This window comes from Nyctibius grandis, assembly GCF_013368605.1.
Source record: "Nyctibius grandis isolate bNycGra1 chromosome W unlocalized genomic scaffold, bNycGra1.pri SUPER_W_unloc_1, whole genome shotgun sequence".
In the NCBI taxonomy this organism is placed as follows: domain Eukaryota; kingdom Metazoa; phylum Chordata; class Aves; order Nyctibiiformes; family Nyctibiidae; genus Nyctibius; species Nyctibius grandis.
This window is the reverse complement of record NW_027167472.1, coordinates 8939141-8958691: the sequence shown is the minus strand read 5'-3', so window position 1 is coordinate 8958691 and position 19551 is coordinate 8939141. Positions and strand designations below refer to the sequence as shown.

General features: G+C 44.2%; 1 protein-coding gene across 6 annotated transcripts in view; it reads right to left on the bottom strand.

The window, feature by feature from the left end:
* LOC137677122 (zinc finger protein 462-like) overlaps positions 1-19551 on the bottom strand; it is a 148574-nt gene that overhangs the window by 71710 nt on the left and 57313 nt on the right. For all 6 annotated transcript variants that reach the window (XM_068424307.1, XM_068424311.1, XM_068424309.1 and 3 more), the window contains exons 2-3: positions 6174-6425; positions 212-5670 (exon numbers count right to left, since the gene is read on the bottom strand). In XM_068424307.1, coding sequence (XP_068280408.1) covers positions 212-5670; positions 6174-6393 — 5679 coding nt within the window. In that variant the 5' untranslated portion in view covers positions 6394-6425. The remainder of the gene's footprint in view (positions 1-211; positions 5671-6173; positions 6426-19551) is intronic.

The following is a 19551-nucleotide window of genomic DNA, read 5'->3' as shown; positions in this document are numbered from 1 at the left end:
GGAAATCAAAGCAGAATATGTAACTGACTTATAGAGCCCATTGACACGCTGAGTCACTCATTAACCTGGGTTCATTTGGCTGTCAAAGAGAACATGCAAGTGGGTATTAGTAATAAGGAGCCTCTTGGGGTATAGAAGAACAACTTTTGGTTTGTTTTTCTCCCTGGGGAGAGGAAACAGAGGAAGAGACCAGACACACACAGACCCTTACCCTCTCTTGTTTGAAATCTGTAAAAGCACCATCTGCATATTTCTGCTTGCTCAAAAGCTGTTTCCTCCTCTCCTGACGTTTGGCACGCTTCTGGAATTCCTCATTGTGACTATTCAAGTGTGAGGTCAGCTCTGCTGTGCTATGCAATTTAGTATCGCAGTGCTTGCACTGGTAGACAGCATTATGAGAGCGGGTGCCACTTCCCACTATGATAAAGTCTCTTTTCATATCCTTGCTGTGGTGGTCAGTGTAATGCATGCACAGCAGCTCTGCTGTGCTGAAGGATAGCTTGAAACATTTTATGCATCTGAAGGGAAGCCACTCAGTTTCCTGAGCCTTGCTCTCCACCTCAGGTTTTTCAAAGTCATTCCTTTCCTCAGCTGGAGTTGACTTTTCATGTTCATCAGCATACATAGCAGTGAAGTAATCCCCCAGCTTGCTAGCATGCTGCTTCTTAGGGAAAACACCAGGGTGACGCTTCATGTAGTGGGACACAATACCTTTTTTGCTAAAAGATTGAAAGGAACAAAGCGAGCATTTCTTCTTTTCCACAGCCCTCCTCAGCTCCTCACTTAATTGAGGAGTGTCATCTTTGGGAGGAGATGGAATGATTACTTTACTGGCTTTGTCGCTTACTGTCCTGGAGGCTGCTAAACAGTGAGTGTAGTAAGCATCAATGTCATGCCTTTTCTGGTAGTGTGCTGCAAGCCCTTTGCGGATAGGGTTGGTGTAGGAACACAAAGCACACTTGAAGAGGTTGTTCTTGCCTTCTGGTTGTGCCCGAACATTATGATGTTTGATGCGGTAGTGCCTGGCTATCCCCTTCCGGGTAGAACAGAAGTATTTGCAGAGCTGACACCGGAACACTGTGTGAGACACTAAGTGAGAACTGGAGAAATGAGGTCCTGAGATAGGGACTTCTCCAACACCATCAGCAGCAATTTCTGGGGAGGCCTTGATTTCAGTTACCATGTCTGGCTCCACTGAAGTGGACACCTTTGGAGGTGACTGAGCAAAAACATCAAATTCAGGCTGATTATGGTATTTCTCATAGTGAATTTTGAGCTTCTCCAGTGTGCCATGGGTGTAAGGGCATAGTTTGCACTGGTATGCACCATAGCCTTGCTTGAAAATCCTACTGGTCTCTTCTATGTCTTTCTGGGCAATGTCATTCGGCTGTTCCACATCATGCACAAAGTCTTCAGCAGTGACCTTTACTGATGGGTGCCGTTTCTGGTAATGTGTGAGGACACCATGAATGCGTGTGTTAATGTATGGGCAATGTCTGCACTTGTACACAGCCCCTGAGTTAATGTCTATGTCTTGTGCAAAGTCAGCAGCTTTCACTTTCATGCCAGGATGCTTTTTGCCATAATGTGTCAGAAGGCCATGCAAGTTATTGTACTCAGACTGGCAAACTGTACACTGATAAGGAGTAGGGGAGATGGCAGGGTTTGCAGAAGCCAGCTGAACAGTTTTTTCCTGGGAAAGGCTGGGGTCCTCCACATCCTGGTCCATCTGTGATGTTACCTGGTTTTCAGAATTAATCCTGGCCCTAACTTCATCAAGCTGTGTGCCAATTTTCTCAGCAGCATCTTTCTCCTTAATGATATCTAACAATACAGATTCATCCCCATTCATAGCCCAAGGGTGAAAAGCCTGGTAGTGATTAGTAATATTCCAAATGGAAGATGCTTCAAAAATGCAGTCTCTGCATTTATAGGTCTTTGCCTCTGTTGGCATCACTAGGGTAGGAGGGGAAGGATCCGGACCTGCCCATAGTTTAGTTGCCATATATGTATAGTCAACATAATGTTCAGGATGTCTCCTTTGGTAATGCACAAGCAAACCACTTGGTTCCATATGTGAATAAATGCACCATTCACAGTGATAACCAGCTTCTATCAAGCCATCAAAAAATGCCCATCTCAGAATGGATGTGACCGTGGCCTTCAGATTCGGGTGGTCTTTCTTAATATGCTTCCTCAATGCATAGAAGTAAGGTGATGTGTAGCTACACTGCCTGCATTTGAGGGCTCTCAGCTTTGTCTTGTCCTGTTCAGTGCTGGAGGTGTGAGCAGGCATGCTACCAGATGATTTCTTCTGGTTACAATCACAAAGGCTTCTAATGGTGGCTGTATGCTGCCTAATCACATCTGCGTTGGCTTTGAAATCACGATGCTTCTTTTGATAATGAATGAGCACACCTTTCACAGTCCGGTTTCCATAATCACAGTGCTGGCAGAAGAACATTTCATTCTCAAGGGGTTTCACAGAGCTCTCAGAACTGCCCTGGCTCAACTGCTGCACTGACACTGGCAGTTTCTGAATCCCAGGTGGCAGCTCGCCAGCCTTCATCATTGCCACAGTAGGGTGTGCCTGCCTGATGTACTTGGCAGTGACCTTTATTTCCGGATGCCTTTTCTGGTAGTGGACAAGCACTCCCACAACTGAACGGTTGCTGTATGAACAGTGTTTGCAATAGTAGAGTTCAGGAGCAAGGTCTGGGGACAGTGGTGGGGGAGGTGGAGGTTGAGAAGCCAAGTTGGACAGTTTTGAGGAGGCAGACATCCCCATCTCAAAAGACATTTGAGCCAGGGCAGAACCCCTGTCAACATAAGCTATATGCATAGCCTTCTGAATTCTGAAATATGATGCTTTTTCTTCAGGGTGTTTTTTCTGGTAATGCACCAGAACTGAATGCATGTTAGGGCTTGCAAATGAGCACACATCACAGTCATAAACAACCACAGAATTGACCGAAAGTGCCTTCTGATTTTCACATTCAGTACTAAAACTCTTTGTGGCACTTTTGTTAAAACTTGCTGGCACAGTAGTCCCATGAGCCACAGGGGTGGAGGTTGCCATAGTTTTTGGAGCAGAATTCAAGATCTCTCTCAGTGTCTGAGACTCTGTGTTTAGCCCCTCTTGCTGCTCAACAACATAGCTTGAAAATATCATTGCATTGTTAATTTTCACTGTTGGATGCATTCTTTGGTAATGCGGCATCAGGCTTCTAACATTTGGGCTAGTGTAAGAACAGAAGCGACAGCGGTAGATCAGATCAGAGTGATCGAAGTTCAATACATTCATAGCTTCAGGGTGATGCTCTCCATAGTGTTGCTGGAGGTCTTCAAAGTTTGTATAGTCAATATAACACTCAAGGCATCTGTATACTGCACTGTGATCATTGGGATCCAAGATATACCTAAAGCTGAATTTTATGTAGGGGTGCATCCGTTGGTAGTGGGTACTAACACTCCTGGCAGATTTGTTGCTAAAATCACAGTGTTTACAATAGTAAAGCCTGCCAGAGTCATTAATCTCCACATTTTCGTTGTTCTTATCAGGGCCATACAAATTTGGCTGGCTTCTTAGAACAGAGGCATTAGGGCTCTGTTGGTCTTTCATGTTAATGGAGGAAAAATAATCTTCCTCATCTTCAGATAAAGTGAGCTCGATCTCTGCTCCATTGGTGGAATTATAATCATGATGCATGTTTCTCAAGTTTGCATCCTTCTGGGAATCATTACTCTCTCTCCCCCACATTTGCTGGGGTGCATAAGAACTAGAAACCTCCACCATTGGTTCTGTTTGTTCTTCTTTGTCTAATTCCACTTCTATCTCCACCTCGTTGTCTTCCTCCTCTTCCTCATCATCCTCTACATTAATCACAGTATCTTCTCGCTGTTTGTTTTGGTTTATTTTGCTCTGCAGGTTGCTTGCTATTTCATCAATTCTAGTTCTTTTCTTCACTGGTGAGAGATCCAAAGGGCAGTCATTTGACACCTTCCGAGCGACCTTAGCAACAAAGTTATTTTTAGACGAGAGACCAAGAATTGAGGTCTGGCTTTTCTTCACTGTGCTGATGGAGGTGAGAGCATCTGCCTTGCTCTCTTGTGACATGTTGGATGGCAGTCCATCATATTTTGGTAAGTTGTCACAAAACGAGTGCTTGTGCTGCTGATGAACTCTAAGGCCTTTCAAAGTAGTGGTAGAATAGTTACACATTGTGCACTTATAAGGATGTTGTGAATGGGGTTGAGGCAACTGCTGCTGTTGCTGCTGCACTGTTTCTGTCATCCCAGCTGACTTCCTTCCATTTATATTTCCACTTTCATAAGAAACCATGTTGTCATTCAAAGAGGAAACAATGTTTTCACTCTGAGAATTCACAGTGTCCCAGTCTGATGTACCTGCATGACATTGCCTATGAGTTCCAAGCTTTAATGAACTCTTACAGGTGAAAGGGCATTCATCACATTTGTATACAGTTGTCTTCCCAGACAGGTGGATATTCTCAATGTGACGGGAGATGCTTCGGCGGTGCATTGTGAGGAAAGGGCAAAAAGGACATTGGAACCTGTTCATGTATCTTCTAAAAGGAATCCCTTTCGTTTCCAACAGCTTGTTGCCATCAGATCCCATCAGTTGCTCTGCAGATATTCCTGAAGTCTGGTGGTCCACAGAGTTCAAGCCATTCTCTCTATCCATTTCATTTAGCTCTTCGTCTGAGCTGGAGTCATTTAGCATACTGTTTGTTTCCAAGTCAGGAGAAGAATTTGTCATGTCAGCAACTCCATAGGAGGTTCTGTCAGACAAATTAACTATGCCCGAGTTGTGAGGTAATTTAGACTTCATTTGAGGATAAGACACAGAAGAAAACTTAGAGGATATAGAAGAGTTGGGCTTGATAAGGGAATTGCCCGTAGAGCTTCTGAAGTTTGAGACATCAGCATTCAACATATCACATCCTGTCATATTCATAGAGATATAATTAGACTTTGGGGAGGCATTCTGGGCACTCTTACTCTGCACATCAGGTGCACTGGTTCTGTCTTGTTCCTGCCTCAAACTTGACAGTATTTTTACCATGCTGCGGTGCTTCTTCATCATATGGTCACACCAGCGCTCCCTTCGAGGTGTCTGGTAACTGCACCATTCACAGCAAAAGTTGCCTCTGGACTTTGTTAGAGGCTTGACCATGGACTCCAAAATGCTCCGTTCTACTACCTCTTCAGGCAATTCCTTACAGGGTTCCTGCACTGGTGCAGAGGCAGATGTCAATTCAGGTACAGCAGAGGTAGCAGTAGGAGTTAAACTCTCCTTCAGATTGTTTTTGTGATACATTTTTTGGTGCTTAATAATCCTTGCGCGCCTTGGTGATTTGTAGGTGCAGAACTGGCAAGAGAAAACTTTGCCAAACCCCTCGTGCATCATGATGTTGTAATTTAAGGATCCAGCAGTGTGTGACCCTACTGAGCTCCCCCCAACTTGTGCGCCATGAACCTTGCAAGTGTGCTCTATGAGGAGGTTTTTAGATCGGAAGTAACGCACACAGAATTTGCACTGGAAAAACTTGTTGGTTGGTTTAGGATTTGGAGCCATATGTTGACCATAAAAACTTTGGCTCTGGCTATAATAACTTCCAGTCCCCATCTGAGTTGTTGTATTTTGCCCTAAAATAAGAATTAAAAAGTAAATATGTAAATAAGTAAAATTAGACAGTTTCCCTCCCATTTACCCTGTATGCATATGAATACACACATATCCTGAACACGTTAATCACACTAGTATTCCCCCACTTATTTATGATTAGACCTGTGCATATGAGAATTGTCAGAAAACTAACAGATGGTACATAATTTGGGATAGACAATTTCCAAAATAAGTTTCTTGAAATAAAAAGGTACACTAATAAAGTTCAAAACTCTTCTAGAGCTCATGGTGGTGTAAAGCAAGGAAAAGAAGCAATATGAAGAAACATGTGAAAAATAGCAAGACAACAAATCCACGTGTGTTTGCATTTACAGAAAAAAAAAAATGGCTGTAACTAAACATCATTCACTTTACTACCATAGTGATAAAGATAACAGTTTTTAAAAATCACACTGAAACATAACAGTTAAAAATGTACTGAAATAAGTCACATGTGAGATAGGGACTTAGGGTTGAGGTTTACCTGCTATTTCATCTGCAATTGTAAATTCATCCTTTACAGAAGAAAATTCAGTCTCAGTCTGGTTGCTAGCATTCATGGAGACAGACCTTGGCTGGCTAGGGTTTTCTTCAGAGACATCTGTTGGCTGCAGAAAAGCAGTATGAACATCCTGAATGTGAGCTTTTAGGTCTTCATAGGATGGAGCTCGGAAATCACAGCCATCACACTGCAGCATCTCCATGGTTCAGGAATGATCTTTTGCATTAGAAAATTCTGCAAGAAAATCAAGGAAAGGAGAAGGAAAGAGGCAGGGGTTTGTTTTGGTTTGTTTTTCTCTGGTTGGTTGGTTTTGGGAGGGGTTTTTTTGTTTTTTTTTTTACAGAAATGACATTCAGTGAATTCTGAAAATATATTAACACCAAGCTTCCTATCACAACTTAATGATTTCCAGAAATTCCATAATTACTGCAGCCTAAAACTCAACATTTAAGAGGCATCAAGGCAATTTTGATTCAAAGAAAGCACTATCTAGGTAACTTGCAGGTTGCTGTTATTAGTGCTACAGTCAACCTTCTGACAAATGACTACAGTTTCAATGGACTTTGTCCTCTAGGCTTTTCCATTACTCAGGAGAGAGCTGCTGTTAGGAAGTTTGTCTAATTCAGAGACTAGCAGCTATATGCTAGAAGAACAACCACATTACTCCCAAACATTGATGTACTGAAACTTACAAACAGATGACGGTGGTTTCTGCTTCTATAAGACCCACTCTAAGATTCTTGGAAGCTGAGAAAGTCCTGTCAGTTTCATTACCAGAGACTTAAAAAAACCCTTAAAATGGAAACACTTGTCTGTCTTTTCAAAAATCCTAGAATTCCTGACTTCAATGGAAAACATAAGCATAATTGCAAAGTGAGATCTAAATATGTGTATCCAGAATAGAATGCTGTGCACTGAAATTAATACCACCAAACGCTGATAATGACATCTTTGTCTCTAAATTGGAGAGACATGGACTTGACGGATGGACCACTCGGTGGATAAAGAATTGGTTGGATGGTCGCACTCAAAGAGTGCAGAATGTACAGTTATTTTAGCTGAAAGGAAACTTGATTCTGTCTAAAGGTTACACAGAGTAGGCCTTTTAGGGCCTACTTTGAGGCTTACTTTTACTAAACCGTCTGGTACCATAGTGATAAATTCCTCCCCAGTGTGTCACCGAAATCCGGAATAAAACTCCTTAACACTGAGTTTTAGCATTAACGAGCAGGCATTACTTTATTCGGCCGAGGGACATGGGGGATTGCTCCACCTAACAGGTCCACCGAGAGACAAAAGCACACTCATTATATACATTATAGAAAAATGAATATTCATATAATTCTTGAGAAAAACCTGCCTATTCCAAGAAACCTTATGCATATGCTAATACATTATGTAATTGTCTTTGCGCATGCATACTAAATTGGGGGAAGGGGTCTCTGGTGGTCGTAATCCCCCCATAGATATGCTGTCTGCTGTATAACCCCACTTCTGCGCAAGCGCGGTTGAGGCCTTTCTGTTGACACATGCAGGTGGCTCCAAGGAAAAGATACTGTTCTGGTTCTTACAGGATTTATCTCTTCTCCTGGCGCCAGAGCTATGAATCAAGTCATTTAAGACACTACAGAGATGTTGTTCACAGTCTTGTTTATCTTTGGCCCTTCTTTGTAATTAGTGAGGAATTTAACAGAGACCTTGTATCCTCTAAGACTAAGCGCAAGCAAGAATCAATGACAACTATAACTTTAAGCGTTATCAGTCCTAGAAGCAGACACTGTCTGCAAAACATGCAGTTAGCTTCAGAAAGTGCAGGTTTCTAAAGCACCTAAGGAACCTGAAGGTGCACAAGTCCATGGGACTTGATGAGGTGCATCCATGGGTCCTGAGGGAACTGGCGGATGAAGTTGCTAAGCCGCTATCCATCATTTTTGAGAAGTTGTGGCAGTCGAAGTTCCCACTGACTGGAAAAGGGGAAACATAACCCCCATCTTCAAGAAGGGGAAAAAGGAAGACCCGGGGAACTACAGGCCAGTCAGTCTCACCTCTGTGCCTGGCAAGATCGTGGAGCAGATCCTCCTGGAAACTATACTGAGGCACATGGAAATCAAGGAGGCGATTGGGGACAGCCAGCATGGCTTCACTAAGGGCAAATTGTGCCTGACAAAGTTGGTGGCATTCTACGACGGGGTTACAGCGCTGGTGGATAGGGGAAGAGCAACTGATGTCATCTACCTGGACTTGTGCAAAGCATTTGACACTGTCCTGCATGACATCCTTGTCTCTAAATTGGAGAGACATGGACTTGACAGATGGACCACTTGGTGGATAAAGAATTGGCTGGACGGTCGCACTCAAAGAGTTACGGTCAACGGCTTGATGTCCAAGTGGAGGCCAGTGACGAGTGGCGTTCCTCAGGGGTCGGTATTGGGACCGGTCCTGTTGAACACCTTTGTCGGCGACATGGACAGTGGGATTGAGTGCACCCTCAGCAAGTTTGCCGACGACGCCAAGCTGTGCGGTGTGGTCGACACACTGGAGGGAAGGGATGCCATCCAGAGGGACCTTGACAGGCTTGAGAGCTGGGCCTGTGCAAACCACATGAAGTTCAACAAGGCCAAGTCAAGGTCCTGCATGTGGGTTGGGGCAATCCCAAGCAGAAGTACAGGCTGGGCGGAGAATGGACTGAGAGCAGCCCTGAGGAGAAGGACTTGGGGGTGATGGTTGATGAGCAGCTCAACGTGAGCCGGCAGTGTGCACTTGCAGCCCAGAACGCCAACCGTATCCTGGGCTGCATCAAAAGCAGCACGGCCAGCAGGTCGAGGGAGGTGATTCTGCCCCTCTACTCTGCTCTCCTGAGACCCCACCTGGAGTACTGTGTCCAACTCTGGGGCCCCCAACATAAGAAGGACATGGAGCTGTTGGAACGAGTCCAGAGGAGGGCCACGAAGGTGATCAGAGGGCTGGAGCACCTCTCCTATGAAGAGAGGCTGAGAGAGCTGGGGTTGTTCAGCCTGGAGAAGAGAAGGCTCTGGGGAGACCTTATAGCAGCCTTCCAGTACCTGAAGGGGGCCTACAGGAAAGCGGGAGAGGGACTTTTTACAAGGGCGTGGAGTGATAGGACTAGGGGTAACGGTTTTAAACTGAAAGAGGTTAGATTTAGATTAGATAAGCAAGTCTGCATGCCAAAGACCAATACAGGCCCATTGGAGATAATTCTCAATAAATAGTGCATCGTGGTTCTGCTGACTGAGTTACTCTTGCACAGAGGCAGTTTCGCAATGTATTAACATATGCATTAGATTCCCTGGAAGTAGGCAGACAACTCTCTGAAACTATATGAATATTCATTTTTTTTGATGTATATAATGAGTGTGCTCTTGTCTCTCGGTGTACATGCTAGGAGTGATACTAGAAGGTTTAGTAAAAGTGAGCCTCAAAGTAGGCCCTAAAAGGCCTACTCTGTGTAACCTTTAGACAGAATCAACTTTCCTTTCAGCAATTTTCCTTTTAGCTAAAATAACTGTACGTTCTGAAGCTAACTGCATGTTTTGCAGACAGTGTCTGCTTCTAGGACTGATAACGCTTAAAGTTATAGTTGTCATTGATTCTTGCTTGCGCTTAGTCTTAGAGGATACAAGGTCTCTGTTAAATTCCTCACTAATTACAAAGAAGGGCCAAAGATAAACAAGACTGTGAACAACATCTCTGTAGTGTCTTAAATGACTTGATTCATAGCTCTGGCGCCAGGAGAAGAGATAAATCCTGTAAGAACCCAGAACAGTATCTTTTCCTTGGAGCCACCTGCATGTGTCAACAGAAAGGACATAATATATTAGCATATGCATAAAGTTTCTTGGAATAGGTGGGCTTTACTCGGAATTGTATGAATATTCATTTTTCTGTAATGTATATAATGAGTGTGCTTTTGTCCCTAGGTGTGCATGCTAGGAGGAGAGATCCCCCATGCACCCAGCGCTGCAATAAACCAATATTGGCTTTCTAAACTACCATTTGGTTTAGAGAGTTTTCTTGGTTACTATTTTCCGGTAACAGAATTTGGCGACCCAGATAGGACAAGCTCTCCCGAGTCTTGGCGGACCAAAGGAATCGTGAGGACTCCAGTGCGCACCGGAGTATTTTCAGGGAGGCCCTCCAATTCCCTGGTCGGGTGAGTTTCCGTGAGAGCTATCTGGAAGATTAACGACATTGGTTCTAAATATTGGTACTGGAATTTGAACTTGGTGATAAATATTGGTTGCTTACAAATAAGTCGTATCTGAATTAAGTACGCATTGTTAAGCTATTGGTATTGGAACTTCATGTGCACAATTGTGGTAATCCGTACGCTACTACGGGGACGCCCAGAGTCCGGATGTTGGTTGGGTATTGATTTTGTATATATTCATATATTCATTGTTGCTTAGTGAAACTGTTTTAACTTTCCAGCTTGTGAGTCTCTCTCTTTTCTCTGTTCCTTCCCCTTCGGGGGAAGGGAACGGGGGGGCGAACGGCGTTTGCTGTCTGCTGTCTGCCACCGGTTTAATAGCCAGTCTGGCTCTGAACCCTGACAGATTTATTTGTAGTTGTGGTAATTGTGAAACTTTGTTTGGGTATTTGTGTTAATTTTAAAACTTTGTAAAATGGGAAACAGACAGTCTACTCAAGGGGTGGGTTACAGTCCCACTGAAAATGGTATAAAGGGTTCGAGTCCCCAGAGTCTTGCTATTTTATGTTAAGTCATTGTTTTTGTGTCTGTGTTCCTTGCTTTTGTGTCTTTGTGTGCTTTAAGTCACTGCTTTTGTGTTCTGGTATTATTTTACAATGGGTAAAAACCCTCGGCAGAATGGGGATTCTGAAAAATCCCCTCTAGCATGTATATCGAAACACTGGAAAAAGGTGGGGGTGAGATTCTCTCACCCAGAGGCAGCTTGTAGAATATTGTAATCAATGGTGGCCTTTGTATGTTTTAGATGATCAGGAGAAATGGCCTAAGAACAGGAGTATAAGTTATAACACAATATTGCAATTAATGTTGTTCTGTAGACCAGAGGGAAAGTGGGATGAGATGCTGTCCTGGTTTCATAGGGTTTTGGTTTCAGTTTGTGGCCCTCATGGTGATCAAGGCCCTTAGCAGTTGAATCCAGGGCAGCTGACCCTGGCTGGCCCACAGGTGTATTCTATATCATTGGCATCAAGTTCACTATAAAAGAGAAGGCTTTTTATGGCAATTCCTAGAGCAACTTGCTGGTGCTTTGTAGATAAGTATGGTTTTGTGTTGTTATTTATATTGATTTCTTCATTTCATTAAATCTGTTTAACTTCAACCTACAGGTTTTCTCCTTTTTCCCAATTCCCTTCCTTATTTGGGGAAGGGACATTGGGCAATAGAAAAACTGCTTATTGTTTAGCCCTGGGTGTGGGCTAAATGTGGACAGATGCTGTATGTGAATTTGTTCTTTGTATTATGGGATGATTATGATTTATATAAGGAATGTGGTTTGATTGTAAGTGAAAGTGACATACTAGGGTTAGATGCAGGGAATAAGAAAGTGCCTAAGTGGTGGTGGTTGACATGCAGCATTGGCAGGTGATGCAATAAGTATTAGATGTGGGTTGGATGGAGAAAGGGCACTGGGGCAAGGAGAAGTGAAAAGGAAATGGCAGCACAGGGTGAAAGGGGGGGTGAATGGAGGACAGAGAGAACAAAGGAATAGTGATTCTGATAGGCCTAATAAGGAAGGCTTCAGTCTGGTGGTGGGTAGGACTAGGCAGAGAAATGCTCAGGATATACAAGCCCCTTTCAGGCAAGTGGTAGGATCAGAGGGACCAGTTTGGGTAAAGGTGCTGTTTTTGGTATTGGATTTAAAATCCTGGAAGGAGATGGCAGGGGTATATAGGGAGGACCCTGAATGAGTAGCAAAGGTTATGGAAACTATAGTTGAAAATCATGATCCAGACTGGAAAGATCTGTAGATTATCTTAAATAACTTAATCTTTTATGAGGAAAGATAACTTATTTTGGATAAGGCTAGAGAGGAGGCTGAAGAAGTGCATGTTCAAACTGCATAAGCAGGACAGATGAACATTTTCCTCCCAATAACCCTAATTGGGACCTCAACATTCTTGCTCAAAGATTGCTATTAACTGAATACCAACGATTGGTTTTGCATGGTGTCCAGAATGCTATTCCAAAGTCAAAGAACTGGTCTAAATTATATCAGGTCATTCAAGGAAAGAATGAGGATCCCTCTTCTTTCCTTGAAAGACTAACGAAGGCTGCAAGAAAATATACTGATTTGAATCCAGAAAATGAGGCGAATGCTGTCTCGTTAATCCACATTTTTATGGGACAATCTAGTGCGGACATAAAATGGAAATTACAGAAGTTAGAGGGGGCAGATGCTCGCTTGTTGGATAAAATGTTAGAAAATGCCTGGAAAGTCTATAACAATAGAGAAAAGGTAGAAGAAGAAAAACAGAAAAGAGAAGCTTAAAGATAATAAGCTGCTGGCAGTAGCCATAGCACAGGGAACTGGTAAGATCAGAGGACAGAGCTATTGGGCCTGAGGAGAAGAAGGTGTCCCAGTGAAGTACTAAGGGCCAAAATACCATTAGAAAAGGATCAGTGTGCTTTCTGCAGGCAGAGAGGGCACTGGAAAAGGGAGTGTCCATAATTAAGTTGGCAGGGCACTGAGGAGATGCCCAGACAGGCTGATAACTTGTTGACATTAGAATCAGACTAAGGAGGACTGGGGGAAGAATCTAAACCCTCCCCAACAGAACCCCTGGTTATAGTAAGGTTGGGAAATGAGAAAGTAAAGTTTTTAGTAGACATGGGAGCTACCTATTCAGTATTAAATACATGCAAGGGTAATTTGAGTGATCAAAGCATGCCAATTATTGCTGCCACAGGGCAGACAGAAGATCAGCTGTTTTTCCAGCCTTTGAATTTTGGAATTGGGAAAAGGGTGTTAGCCCATCAATTTCTCTATATACCAGATTGCCCTATGCCGCTATTACAGAAGGAAGCTGAGTTACAGGAGATTCCAGAAGAAGTTGAAAATGCTGTGACACCTCTCGTATGGGCTTCAGGAACACCGAGATGATCCTGAGCAGCAGAACCGGTAACCATCCAGTTGAAACCAGATGCTAGACCGGTAAGACTGAAACAATCAAAATAAGAGCTTAGAGTATTTCTCGGGATGGCTGGATGGCGTTGCCTGTGGATAATAAATTTTGGACTCATTGCCAAACCCTTATATGAAGCTGTACAAGGGGAAGGAAACCTCCTTGTTTGCACTCAGGAGTGCAGAGGTGCATTTGCAAAACTAAAACAGACCTTAATGAGTGCTCTAGCTCTAGGCCTCCTGATCTTAGGAAAAAAAAAAAAAAAACACACATTTGAACTGTTTGTACCTGAAAGACTACATATTGCCCTAGGAGTGTTGTCCCAGAGATTAGGATCATGGAAAAGACCTCTGGGGTACTTTTCAAAACAACAAATGTCAGTAAAGGATGGCCAGCATGTCTCTGGCTACGGTTTTACTGATCCAAAAGGCCCGAAAACTGATGCTAGTGCGAAAGCTAACTGTGTTTGTGCCCCATGCAGTTATGACTGCTCTAGAACAAAAAGGAGGACACTGGATGTCACCGAGCTGGATGCTGAAATATCAAGCTGTTCTTCTGGAACAAGACAATGTGGAGCTGAAAGTGACCAGCATCCTGAATCCAGTGACCTTTCTAACTATGGATCCTGGTAGGAAAGAATTAACACATGACTGCTTGCAAATGATGGAACATACATACTCCAGCAGAGCAGACTTGAAAGACGTCAATGGACAATGTGGAATGGGACTTGGTTGTGGATGGTAGTAGCTTTATGCGGGATGGAACATGGAAAGCAGGATACACTGTGGTAACCATTAAGGAAGTAATTGAGGCTAAAGCTCTACCATCTAACACATCAGCCCAGAAGGCAGAGCTTGTAGCCCTACCGAAGGCAAATAAAAACAAAGGAGCATGGTGGGCGACTCCTTCACATCAAGTAATAGTTACACAGGAAATTATGTGTGAATTGGCTAATAGACAACATCAAGAAACTCCCTGGGAAATTGAGGCAATGGTGGAGGCATTGAAAACACAAGTGCTAAGTGTACAAATGACTGAGGTAGTCAAAAGCATAGTGAAGAAATGTGAATTCTGCTTGAAGAACAATCCTCACTTACTGTGAAAACCTGTACTAGGGGTGACAAAAAAAAAAAGAGGAAAAAGTCCAGGAGACTATTGGCAAGTAGACTCTTACGAATTACTGCAGCAAAATGGGTATCGGTATCTTTTTCAGGATGGCCGGAAGCTTTCCCTTGTTGCACCAACAAGGCAAAAGAAGTAGCGAAAATATTGCTTAAGGAAATAATACTGAGATTTGGGGTACCTATAGCACTATCTTTGGATAGGGGCCCACACTTCACAGCTGAGGCTGTTCAAAATTTGGCTAAAGTGTTAGGGGTAAAATGGGATCTCCATACCCCCTGGAGACCTCAATCAAGTGGAAAAGTAGAAAGAACAAATCAAAACCTAAAGAGACAGATAAGTAAAATTTGCCAAGAGGCTCAGATTAAATGGCCAGATGCTTTACCCTTAGCTTTGCTACAAATACGCATCCAGTCTAGAACTAAAGAAAAGGTTAGTCCTTTTGAAATCATTTATGGTAAAACCTATCAGGTGACAGAAACAGGAGTTAATCTTGAGATCATAGGGAAACATTATTACCTGAAAGAATGTCCTCTCTCTAGGAAATGTTATCTCTCTTTAGCCCAGCTGAAGTGCATTTACACCACTGCACACAGTATGGGCAACAAACAGGAAGAGCTAGAAGCCACTGGACAGCAGGAAGGTTATGATGTGGTTGCTATCACAGAAACGTGGTGGGATGACTCTCATGACTGGAGTGCTGCTATGGATGGCTATAAGCTCTTTAAGAGGGACAGGCGAAGCAGGAGAGGCAGTGGGGTAGTGTTGTATGTTAGGGAGTACTTGGATTGTATCGAAATTGAGGAAGATGATGAGGATGACAAGGTTGAATGTCTATGGGTAAAGATCAGGGGGAAGGTCGGCAGGGTGGACATTACAGTGGGAGTTTGTTATAGACCAACCAACCAGGATGAGCAGGCGGACGAGGCGTTTTACAAGCGGCTGTCAGAAGCCACCCAGTCGCCGGCCCTTGCACTCGTGGGTGACTTCAACTTGCCAGATATCTGCTGGAAATACAACATGGCAGAGAGGAAGCAATCTAGGAGGTTCCTCGAATGTGTGGAGGACAACTTCCTTATGCAAGTGGTAAATGAGCCCACTAGAGGAGGGGCCCTGCTTGACCTGTTGTTCGTGAACAGAGAAGGACTAGTGGGAGATGTGAGGGTTGGTGGCCGTCTTGGGAATAGCGACCACGAAATGTTAGTTTTTGATAGTGGGGGAAGTAAGGAGCTGACTTTAGCCTGTTTAAGAGGTTGGTGGACAGAGTCTCTTGGGAGTTGGTCCTGAAGGGCAAAGGAGTCCAGGAAGGCTGGATGTGATTTAAAAAGGAATTGCTAAATATTCAGGAGCAGGCTGTCCCAGTGTGTAGGAAGACAAGCTGCTGGGGAAAAAGACCGGCCTGGTTAAACAGAGAACTTAGGCTAGAACTTAAGGAAAAAAAAGAGAGCCTACTTGCTCTGGAAGAAGGATTGGGAGGTCTATAGGGGTGTTGCCAGGTCATGTAGGGAGAAGATTAGAAGGGCTAAAGCTCAATTAGAGCTTGATTTGGCTGCTGCAGTCAAAGATAACAAAAAAAGTTTCTACAAATACATCAACAGCAAAAGGAGGGTCAATGAGAGCCTCCACCACTTGCTGAATGAGGAGGGTAGTGTAGTGTCAGGGGATGAGGAAAAGGCAGAGGTGCTCAATACCTTCTTTGCTTTGGTCTTTAATGTCAGGACAGGTTGTCCTCAGGAGACTCAGCCCCCAGAGCCTGAAGTTAGGGACGGGGGGCTGTGTGAAGCCCCCATAATCCAGGAGGAGACGGTTAGTGACCTGCTGTGCCAGTTGGACACCCACAAGGCTATGGGCCTGGATGGGATTCACCCCAGAGTAATGAAGGAACTGGCAAGTGAACTTGCCAAACCACTCTCTATTATCTACCAGCAGGCCTGGTCAACTGGAGAAGTTCCAGCTGACTGGAAATTAGAAAATGTAACGCCCATCTACAAGAAGGGTCGGAAGGATGATCCAGGGAACTATAGGCCTGTCAGCCTGACCTCTGTGCTAGGCAAGGTGATGCAACAGATCATCCTGAGTGCCATTACACGGCATGTGCAGGGCATTGGGGCCAGCCAACATGGATTCATGAAAGGCAGGTCCTGCTTGACCAACCTGGTCTCCTTCTATGACCGAGTGACCCGCTTAGTAGATGAGGGCAGGGCTGTGGATATAGTCCATCTAGACTTCAGTAAGGCATTCGACACTGTCTCCCACAGCATCCTCCTAGACAAACTGGCTGCCCAGGGCTTGGATGGGTGGACTCTTTGATGGGCTTGGCCATTCAGCCAGGTTTTAACCCAGAGAGTGGTGGTGAACGGGGCAAAGTCCAACTGGCGGCCGGTCACTAGCGGTGTTCCCCAGGGCTCAGTTCTGGGGCCGGTGCTGTTCAATATCTTTATAGATGATCTAGACGTAGGGATTGAGTGCACCCTCAGCAAATTTGCAGACGACACCAAGCTGGGTGGGAGTGTCGATCTGCTGGAGGGTAGGAAGGCCCTACAGAGGGATCTGGACAGGTTAGATAGATGGGCCAAGACCAACGGCATGAGGTTCAACAAGAACAAGTGCCAGGTCTTACACTTCGGCCACAACAACCCCATGCAGCACTACAGGCTGGGGGAAGAGTGGTTAGAAAGCAGCCTGGCAGAATGAGACCTGGGGGTGCTGATCGACAGCTGGCTAAACATGAGCCAGCAGTGTGCCCAGGTGGCCAAGAAGGCCAATGGCATCCTGGCCTCTATTAGGAAGTGTAGCCAGCCGGTCTAGGGAAGTGATCATCCCTCTGTACTCGGCACTGGTGAGGCCGCACCTTGAATCCTGTGTCCAGTTCTGGGCCCCGCACTTCAAGAGAGATGTTGAGGTGTTGGAGCGAGTCCAGAGGAGGGCGACCAAGCTGGTGAAGGGTCTGGAGGGTCTGACCTACAAGGAACGACTGAGGGAGCTGGGGTTGTTTAGCCTGGAGAAGAGGAGGCTCAGAGGTGACCTTATTGCAGTCTACAACTACCTGAAGGGAGGTTTTAGTGAAGTGGGAGTCAGCCTCTTCTCCCAGGCAACTAGTGATAGGACAAGAGGACATAGCCTCAAGCTTCGCCAGGGGAGGTTCAGGTTGGACATTAGGAAGCATTTCTTCTCAGAAAGGGTCATTAGACATTGGAATGGGCTGCCCAGGGAGGTGGTGGAGTCACCATTTCTGGATGTGTTTAAGAAAAGACTGGACATGGCACTTAGTGCCATGGTCTAGTTGACAGGGTGGTGTCAGGGCAATGGTTGGACTTGATGATGCCAGAGTTGTCTCCCAACATGATTGATTCTGTGAAAGGTTCTGTTCTCTCTCCACAGGTATGTCACTGAGCGCACCACTATCCTTGGACATGCCTGTGCATCAATACCGACCTGGAGACTGGGTATACCTGAGGGATGTGGTCAGACCAACCATTAAAGGAGAAGTGGAAAGGACCTTTCCAGATTTTATTCACCACCTATGTAGCTGTCAAGTTCGAAGGAGTCACTCCATGGATATATCACAGCAGGATCAAACCAGCCTCATCACCAGAATGGACTGTCAAACAAGAAGGACTTTTACGTTTAAGATTAACTCTGGGATCACAAAGTTCTGGGTTATATCTCTTGCAGTGATGTCAGGAAGGGCAGAAGTTGATACAGACAGAGGCCAACACAGACATAGATGAAAACTTAATTCTAACTTTGATACAAGGATTTAGTACATCACGCAATATTACCAGTGTTACAGCGCGTATCCCAATTCCTCATTTGGCTAGTCAGCCTATTCCCTGGAGTATCATACCAATGAATTCGTCCTTATTGGAAGCCTATCATAACATCACAGAAGCCTTTAAACAGTCTAACACTTCCTATTATTTAGACAGAGCAAGATGATTAGGTGGATTGTCTCTAAAAGGATGGTTAGCAACACTGTTAGAGGGAATAGTTTATGTACTTATAGTTATTATAGGGATCTGCATGGGTTGTTTTAAGAGAATTATTGAGAAAAATATGTGGAAGTAGCGAGATAATAAATCTAACTACTTCCAAAGGGGGGAACTGATACCAGACGGTTTAGTAAAAGTAAGCCTCAAAGTAGGCCCTAAAAGGGCAGAATCAACCTTCCTTTCAGTAATTTTTCTTTCTAAAATAACTGTACATTCTGAAGCTAACTACATGTTTTGAAGACAGGGTCTGCTTCTGGAACTGATAATACTAAGAGTTATATCAATCACTGACTCTTGCTTGCGCTTAGTCTTAGAGAATCCAAGGTCTCCGTTAAATTCCTCACTAATTACGAAGAAGGGTCAAAGATAAACAAGACTGCGAACAAGATCTTTGGAGCGTCTTAAGTGACTTGATTCACAACTCTGGTGCCAGAAAAGAGAAATACTGTAAGAACCAGAATAGTATCTTTTCCTTGGAGCCATCTGCCAGAACCAGAATAATATCTTTTGGTGCCCAACGTGGGGCTCGAGAGAAGCTCCGACAGGTTGCTCTGATAAGTCGAATCCCGGCTCTGGCGGGAGGAGACCCGGAGAGCTCAGCTGAGAGAGTATCAGATTTCTTCCTTTGAGATTTACGAGGGGTTGGAAATTAAAACAGACAGCTAAGATGATAATGTCATTTTTGAATGCTGTGTTATCTATCTCGTCTTTTTATAGAGTTTCTTTCACAGTTGAGTATTGCAATGATGCCTTACCTGCCGTGGGCGCTGTGTTATTGCTCGTTTCTTAATATTTACATGCGGTTTAGCAGTGGGTGCTGGTCAAAATGTATTGTTTTGGTATGGGGTTTAATACTGATTTATGCTGTGATAAACTGGGCAGTTCCTATTCCGATCTCTTATCTCTATGACACAATGATGGGCAGCTTTAATCGTGAATCGGTAGCAGTGACTTCATCTGCGTGCTCCGGGCGTCCTTTAGCTGATTGTGTTAATGATTACACTTCCAATTTTACTTCGGGAAATAGTACCTTCTCCTTCTCTGCCAAGCTGATTCCACTAGATTTTGCAAAATTAGGATGGTGCTGTCTAGGTGGCATGTTTTTATTTTCGGTT